Source organism: Cicer arietinum, chromosome 3 (assembly GCF_000331145.2).
Source record: "Cicer arietinum cultivar CDC Frontier isolate Library 1 chromosome 3, Cicar.CDCFrontier_v2.0, whole genome shotgun sequence".
Classification (NCBI taxonomy): domain Eukaryota; kingdom Viridiplantae; phylum Streptophyta; class Magnoliopsida; order Fabales; family Fabaceae; genus Cicer; species Cicer arietinum.
In genome coordinates, this window is record NC_021162.2 from 6,142,476 (window position 1) to 6,151,193 (window position 8,718).

An 8,718-nucleotide genomic window follows, 5' to 3' on the forward strand; every position below is an offset into this window, starting at 1 on the left:
AGGTGTCCTATGAAGAATTTGGTGTTGTGGACAACGATAATATCTGGGTATGCTGAGAAGGGTCACGTGAAGGAGGCAATAGGGTTGTATGATGAAATGGAGGAGGCTGGGATGAGGCCTGATGATGGGTTTTTGATAAGTATTTTGGCTGCGTGCGCCGAATCGGGAATGCTTGGTTTGGGGAAGAAAATTCATGATTCAGTTCAGAAGTGTAGGTTTAGGTGTAGCACTAAGGTGTTGAATGCTTTTATTGATATGTATGCAAAGTGTGGTTGTTTGGATGCTGCGTTTGGTGTTTTTAGCGGAATGAAGGTGAAGAAAGATTTGGTGTCATGGAATTCAATGATACATGGGTTTGGCATACATGGACATGGTGAGAAAGCGATCGAGCTTTTCACTAGGATGGTACACGAAGGTTTTGAGCCTGATAGGTGTACGTTCGTCAGCCTTTTATGTGCCTGCACCCACGCAGGCCTTGTTAACGAAGGGCGTAATTACTTTTGTTTGATGGAGAGAGTATACGGGGTTGTTCCTCAAATCGAGGATTACGGTTGCATGATTGATCTTCTCAGCCGTGGCGGGCATCTAAAAGAAGCTTTTAGGCTTCTGTGCACAATGCCCGTGAAACCAAAGGCCATTATATTAGGTACTCTTTTGGGTGCTTGTCGTATGCATAATAATGTAGAACTTGCAAGAGCTGTATGTGAACACCTGTTTAAATTGGTACCATCGGATCCTGAGAATTTCCCCCTTCTGTCAAATATTTACGCTCAAGCTGGAGATTAGATTAACGTATAGTTGTGAGAATGATGCAAGTTTCATCTAGTGTTCGTGTCTTCACATGGTTCTCTCTTCAAAAACACTTAGAGGATAACCTCACCAATCTCCACAAATGCACCAACCTTCACTTTGTTAAACAAATCCACGCTCAACTCATCAAATCCTCTCTTCACCAAGACCTTTACATTGCTCCAAAACTCATCGCTGCTTATTCCCTCAATTCTCACATAACTTCTGCTGTTAATGTCTTTAATCAAGTTCCTGACCCCAATGTTCATCTTTATAACTATCTCATTGGAGTACATGTGAGAAATAATATTGATAATAATGATGATTTCAACACTTATCTTGCTATTGAAACTTTTTTAAAGATGCAGGTTAATGGTGTTTTTCCTGATAATTTTACTTACCCTTTTGTTTTGAAGGGTTGTAATGGTCGTAAATGGTTGAGTTTGGTGAAAATGGTGCATGCCCATGTTGAAAAATTGGGTTTTTATGGTGATATTTTTGTGCCCAATTCTTTGATTGATTGTTATTGTAGGTGTGGGAGTGTTGAGACGGCGATGAGGTTTTTTTTGGGAATGGAGGAAAGGGATGTTGTTAGTTGGAACTCTATGGTTGGTGGGTTGGTTAAATATGGTGATTTTGATGGTGCTTTGAAACTGTTTGATGAAATGCCTGAGAGAGATATGGTTAGTTGGAATACGGTTTTGGATGGGTTTGCGAAGGCGGGGGAAATGGAGAAGGCTTTTGATGTGTTTGAGAGAATGGGTGAAAGGGATATAATTTCTTGGTCTACTATGGTTTGTGGTTATAGTAAAAAGGGTGATATGGATATGGCGAGGATGTTGTTTGATAGGTGTCCTATGAAAAATTTGGTGTTGTGGACAACGATAATATCTGGGTATGCTGAGAAGGGTCAGGTAAAGGAGGCAATAGGGTTGTATGATGAAATGGAGGAGGCTGGGTTGAGGCCTGATGATGGCTTTTTTATAATATTTTGGCTGCGTGCGCCGAATCGGGAATGCTTGGTTTGGGGAAGAAAATTCATGATTCAGTTTCAGAAGTGTAGGTTTAGGTGTAGCACTAAGGTGTTGAATGCTTTTATTGATATGTATGCAAAGTGTGGTTGTTTGGATGCTGCGTTTGGTGTTTTTAGCGGAATGAAGGTGAAGAAAGATTTAGTGTCTTGGAATTCAATGATACATGGGTTTGGCATACATGGACATGGTGAGAAAGCGATCGAGCTTTTCACTAGGATGGTACACGAAGGTTTTGAGCTTGATAGGTGTACGTTCGTCAGCCTTTTATGTGCCTGCACCCACGCAGGCCTTGTTAACGAAGGGCGTAATTACTTTTGTTTGATGGAGAGACAGGGGCCATGGTTGAATGCCATAACCTATGCTAACAATACAAGCCATAGAAAGGGTACATTTTGCAAAGAGAAGATGCTAGCTAAGATGTGATTCTTGTTTGCTACTTGTTCTAAAAAGCATTGTTGTAAATATGTATACTAGTGTTTGTTGGCACAAAGCCAGAGTATTTGTTAAACTAATAATTTAATTTAATTGAGAATTTCAACAACTATTAGTCTATAAAGCATAGATTTTGATGTAGACACCTAACATGATACAAACACTTTGACACTGCTAATGTAAAAAGTATATGAAACTGATGCTAATATATATATAAGTTGTCATACGTCTGATACGTACGAGTGTCATACACCTACCCATATTGGACCCGAAGACATGCCTAATCTGCACCTTTTTCACTCTACATTTGACTTGTGTGTTTCTCTGATTGTTAACATCTTTATAAGCCTCAGCTTTCTCTATCTATGTTGCTGGTTTTCTTTTGATAGCCGAAGATCTTCAGTCTGAAAAAGACTGATTTTATTAAGTGAGACTAAGACTCTCTGGGAGGCCTCCATTTTCCAATGCTGGAATATGGATGTATGGGTTGTTTAACATATGCATTATTGTTCGTGTTGATAATACTTTACTTCCCTTTGTCTTTTCGCACTATAGACTGTAAGAACTTCAAAAAACCCTTTCTTTTTTTGTAAGAAATCACTTTTTTCACTATTGTCTTTTCACTAGGATGGTACACGAAGGTTTTGAGCCTGATAGGTGTACGTTCGTCAGCCTTTTATGTGCCTGCACCCACGCAGGCCTTGTTAACGAAGGGCGTAATTACTTTTGTTTGATGGAGAGAGTATACGGGGTTGTTCCTCAAATCGAGCATTACGGTTGCATGATTGATCTTCTCAGCCGTGGCGGGCATCTAAAAGAAGCTTTTAGGCTTCTGTGCACAATGCCCGTGAAACCAAATGCCATTATATTAGGTACTCTTTTGGGTGCTTGTCGTATGCATAATGATGTAGAACTTGCAAGAGCTGTATGTGAACACCTGTTTAAATTGGTGCCATCAGATCCTGGGAATTTCTCGCTTCTGTCGAATATTTACGCTCAAGCTGGAGATTGGATTAACGTTGCCAATGTACGGTTGCAGATGAAGAATCAAGGAGGTCAAAAGCCTTCTGGGGTTAGTTCCATAGAGGTAGAAGAAGAAGTACATGAGTTTACTGTACTTGATCAGTCACACCCTAAATCAGGTGATATATATAATATGATTGATAGATTGGTACAAGACCTAAGGCAAGTTGGATATGTTCCTGGGGTATGATGGATGAATATGATTCTGTTACATTACTATGCACAGCTGAAATGATACTTGTAGTTCAAGAAATGAATACCATAATGTAGTCATGCAGAATGCTGGTTTACTATATGTAAAGAAATTGTCATATTCATCGCCGCATTTCACTGGTTTTGCAAAACAAATGTTGTGTTCAGGGGCCATGGTTGAATGCCATAACCTATGCTAACAATACAAGCCATAGAAAGGGTACATTTTGCAAAGAGAAGATGCTAGCTAAGATGTGATTCTTGTTTGCTACTTGTTCTAAAAAGCATTGTTGTAAATATGTATACTAGTGTTTGTTGGCACAAAGCCAGAGTATTTGTTAAACTAATAATTTAATTTAATTGAGAATTTCAACAACTATTAGTCTATAAAGCATAGATTTTGATGTAGACACCTAACATGATACAAACACTTTGACACTGCTAATGTAAAAAGTATATGAAACTGATGCTAATATATATATAAGTTGTCATACGTCTGATACGTACGAGTGTCATACACCTACCCATATTGGACCCGAAGACATGCCTAATCTGCACCTTTTTCACTCTACATTTGACTTGTGTGTTTCTCTGATTGTTAACATCTTTATAAGCCTCAGCTTTCTCTATCTATGTTGCTGGTTTTCTTTTGATAGCCGAAGATCTTCAGTCTGAAAAAGACTGATTTTATTAAGTGAGACTAAGACTCTCTGGGAGGCCTCCATTTTCCAATGCTGGAATATGGATGTATGGGTTGTTTAACATATGCATTATTGTTCGTGTTGATAATACTTTACTTCCCTTTGTCTTTTCGCACTATAGACTGTAAGAACTTCAAAAAACCCTTTCTTTTTTTTGTAAGAAATCACTTTTTTCACTATTGTGTGAAATCAGTATTGTAATTAGATGATAAAAAGAAAGTACGACAATATTTAAATTTTAATGTAAGTATAATGAAGAGTTTTAAATAAAAAATATATAAAAACAAAACATAACTATTTAGTATATTTAAAGTTCAATTATGTTCATTCGAATAAATTTTTCATTATAATTAAGTAATATATTTGTCTCTTACTTATAAATAATAATGAATTGATGTTTTTTTTTTATGATTTATCGTTTAGAATATTTAAAATTTGAATTAAAATTTTATAATAAAAAAAGTTAATAAAATAATATAATATTTCATTATCTATTTTATAAGAGACACGTAAATTAACAAAAAAATGAGATATAAAAAAATTTAATGTATACAAAAAAAAAAGTTTATTATATAGACATATATAGTTACCTACATTTGATTTTTTTTTAACGAAAAAATGCAATTTATTATATTTTTTTATATTATAATATGATTAGATTAAATTTTGATTAAAATACATGTATTTTAACTTTTATTTTCATTGTTGACGAAGATGAATATAGCCATAACTACGTTAACTTTATTTTTTTAATTTTTACACGTATAATTAAAAATATTGATAATCGATATTTTTTTATTGTATCCAACTTATGAAATGTAAAATTGATTCAATCATTTGTTCTCTTTAAAATGTAAGATTGGTTCAATGTTGTATTTTAAGTGTGGTTATCATAAATTTTGTATCAGTATTTTTTTAATTTATAAAGTATATAGAGTAAGTTTTTATTTACAAATTCATAAATTAATTTATTTTAGCGGGAATATGGTAGGAAATAAAATGAGCTAAGAAAAGAAGTGAAATTATATACATAATTTAGCGTTCGTGGACTAATTGATAGGCCTAATTGATAAGGCGTTTGACTTCTATTGAAGTAATTGTGGGATCGAGTATGGTTATTTATTTTTTATATTTACACACCTATTGTCTTTATTTAATTTTTAATATTTACTTCATTTATTTTTAATTATAACAGTTAAAAAGTGTTATTTATTGTGTTTATTTTTAAATATATATAAATAATTTTTGTTATATTATTATAGTTTATAATAATCATACAAGTGGATACTATATATGATAATTTAATATATATATTAAACACTGTGTTAATGTAACTAGTATATAAAAGAAAGAAAACAAATTTATATAAAAAAAAGGGTAAACGATTCGATTGAAAATAATATTGTACATAAATAATATTGCTGCAAAAATACATATGTATTAAAGTTAATTATTATTATATTTTTAATTTTATTATTTTTAAAATAGACAATTTTTATAGTCAATAATTAATTTGATAAGAATATGAAATTAAATCTATAATATCTTTATACTCTAACTCACTCAAACTACTAAATTATTTTGTAATTACCCATACATTGTATTATATAATTATATATATACACATACAACACACGAAAAGAGTTTACCAACTATATCATAGAAAAAGAGTTTAACAACCATATACAAGAAGAGTTTTGCATGATAAAATGTTAGTGGCTGTTGATCCAAATTTTTATTTTATATTGTACATATTATTATATGGATGGTTTATCACAAGTGAGTTTTGAAACATAATTTTTACTGTACTACTTTTTTATTAATATTAAATTAGAAAAATAATAAGAATTCCATTTTTAGTCAAGCAAGTAAATAGTTCAAATTATTTTTTAAAAAGGACTAGTCTCAAACTACAAAAATAATTTTGCAAATAAAAGAATAAAAATATTAAGTTTGTTCATTTGTGATAAAATAATTCGTAGTCAAATTTAATTTATTTTTTAATAATATTTTAACTTATCTATTAGTAAAATATAAATTAGTTCAAGAGGCATTTCCTTAATGATATAGTAATAAAAACACAAAATTATGGAGAATTTCTAAGTGGATAAACTCACTTCTAATAATACTCTATAGATGATTTTATAAGATATCCTTACACTTTACCATCAAAGCTATACTTATTGTTATAATACATTTTTTTAAAAAAATTTACTCTCAAAATAGATATGGTATGTCTAACTATATATTGATTTTTTATAGGCAAAAGATGAATATTAATTGAATATAGTTATGGAAAGCTAATTGAATGTGGTTTGGATCACATTCACTGTAATGATGCTTTTACCTATCAATTTTAGTTAGAAAAAGAAAAATTCATAGTTACAAATCTTGAACATATTAAAACTAATAAGTTTATAAAATTTATGAATTAATTTTAATCATATTAAAATAAATTTTAAATGCATAAAATGTCATTAAATAGAACTTAAAAAGAGGTCTTCTCAAACAAACAAAAAAAGTTAAATAAAAGGCTGGCTACTTAGGGATCATTCATAAATCCATATCTTATAATTGCTTATAACTTATAATACCAATTTACAATTATCATTATCTTTTAGAAGTAGAAATTAAATATCATTATTGAACTTACAAAGACATATTTCCACTACCTTGTTATTCGTTATATCTTCTTCATACCCTCTCACTTGATCTTCTCCTTTGTATTGTTATTTTTTAATATATCATATATTATGTAAGTTATATAGTATTTGACATAATATAAATATATAACTATATATTAATAATAATCAAATAAGTTGGCCCAATCTAAATCATATTTAATTGGTCAAGAAGATATTGATTTATTCAACTAAGCAATCACTATTAAATATTTACCAGACTAAAAAAAAAAACAATTTTTAATATCTTCTCCAAAAATTAATAATATGTTTTTTCTGTTGTTATTTTCAATTGCTAAAGCCCGAGTTGCTTTCTTCAATGAAAGATCCAGACAATCCACCACTCATCACAATTGGTGACAAATGGGCCCATATAATCCATGAGCCCGAAAAGGGCTGTTTATTAATAGCAACTGAAAAGCTGGACGAGGTCCACATTTTTGAACGGACGGTGACCCTTCTTTTATCAACAGCCGCAATAGGTTTTTTCTCTCTGTTGTTATTTTCACTTTAAAAAAACAAACACAATTGAGCCTTTCATTTCATAGAAAGAATATAGTTGTGAGAATGATGCAAATTTCATCTAGCGTTCGTGTCTTCACATGGTTCTCTCTTCGAAAACACTTAGAGGATAACCTCATCAATCTCCACAAATGCACTAATCTTCACTTTGTTAAACAAATCCACACTCAACTCATCAAATTCTCTCTTCACCAAGACCTTTACATTGCTCCAAAACTCATCGCTGCTTATTCCCTCAATTCTCACATAACTTCTGCTGTTAATGTCTTTAATCAAGTTCCTGACCCCAATGTTCATCTTTATAATTATCTCATTAGGGCACATGTGAGAAATAATAATGATAATAATGATGATTTCAACACTTCTCTTGCTATTGAAACTTTTTTAAAGATGCAGGTTAATGGTGTTTTTCCAGATAATTTTACTTACCCTTTTGTTTTGAAGGGTTGTAATGGTCGTAAATGGTTGAGTTTGGTGAAAATGGTGCATGCCCATGTTGAAAAATTGGGTTTTTATGGTGATATTTTTGTGCCCAATTCTTTGATCGATTGTTATTGTAGGTGTGGGAGTGTTGACACGGCGATGAGGTTTTTTTTGGGAATGGAGGAAAGGGATGTTGTTAGTTGGAACTCTATGGTTGGTGGGTTGGTTAAATGTGGTGATTTTGATGGTGCTTTGAAACTGTTTGATGAAATGCCTGAGAGAGATATGGTTAGTTGGAATACGGTTTTGGATGGGTTTGCGAAGGCGGGGGAAATGGAGAAGGCTTTTGATGTGTTTGAGAGAATGGGTGAAAGGGATATAATTTCTTGGTCTACTATGGTTTGTGGTTATAGTAAAAAGGGTGATATGGATATGGCGAGGATGTTGTTTGATAGGTGTCCTATGAAGAATTTGGTGTTGTGGACAACGATAATATCTGGGTATGCTGAGAAGGGTCAGGTGAAGGAGGTAATAGGGTTGTATGATGAAATGGAGGAGGCTGGGTTGAGGCCTGATGATGGGTTTTTGATAAGTATTTGGCTGCGTGCGCCAAATCGGGAATGCTTGGTTTGGGGAAGAAAATTCATGATTCAGTTCAGAAGTGTAGGTTTAGGTGTAGCACTAAGGTGTTGAATGCTTTTATTGATATGTATGCAAAGTGTGGTTGTTTGGATGATGGGTTTTGTGTTTTTAGCGGAATGAAGGTGAAGAAAGATTTGGTGTCATGGAATTCAATGATACATGGGTTTGGCATACATGGACATGGTGAGAAAGCGATCGAGCTTTTCACTAGGATGGTACACGAAGGTTTTGAGCTTGATAGGTGTACGTTCGTCAGCCTTTTATGTGCCTGCACCCACG

General features: G+C 32.7%; 3 protein-coding genes across 3 annotated transcripts in view; all 3 read left to right on the plus strand.

Annotated features, from left to right (window-relative positions):
• LOC140919636 (pentatricopeptide repeat-containing protein At3g29230-like) overlaps nucleotides 1-786 on the plus strand; it is a 4,544-nt gene extending 3,758 nt beyond the window's left edge. Inside the window, exon 3 of the mRNA XM_073366233.1 lies at nucleotides 3-786. Within this exon, the coding sequence (XP_073222334.1) occupies nucleotides 3-786 (784 nt within the window). The remainder of the gene's footprint in view (nucleotides 1-2) is intronic.
• A 5-nt stretch (nucleotides 787-791) lies between these two features.
• LOC101511194 (pentatricopeptide repeat-containing protein At3g29230-like) lies at nucleotides 792-3,703 on the plus strand. Its single transcript, XM_073365789.1, is given in 4 exon segments — nucleotides 792-1,773; nucleotides 1,776-1,840; nucleotides 1,842-2,052; nucleotides 2,897-3,703. Coding segments are annotated over 4 exon segments (1,815 nt in total). The 5' UTR covers nucleotides 792-806; the 3' UTR covers nucleotides 3,469-3,703.
• A 3,716-nt stretch (nucleotides 3,704-7,419) lies between these two features.
• The window catches only part of LOC101512152 (pentatricopeptide repeat-containing protein At3g29230-like), a 1,963-nt gene continuing 664 nt past the window's right edge, over nucleotides 7,420-8,718 (plus strand). The window contains exons 1-2 of the mRNA XM_073366234.1: nucleotides 7,420-8,424; nucleotides 8,517-8,654. Of these exons, the coding sequence (XP_073222335.1) occupies nucleotides 7,420-8,424; nucleotides 8,517-8,654 (1,143 nt within the window). The remainder of the gene's footprint in view (nucleotides 8,425-8,516; nucleotides 8,655-8,718) is intronic.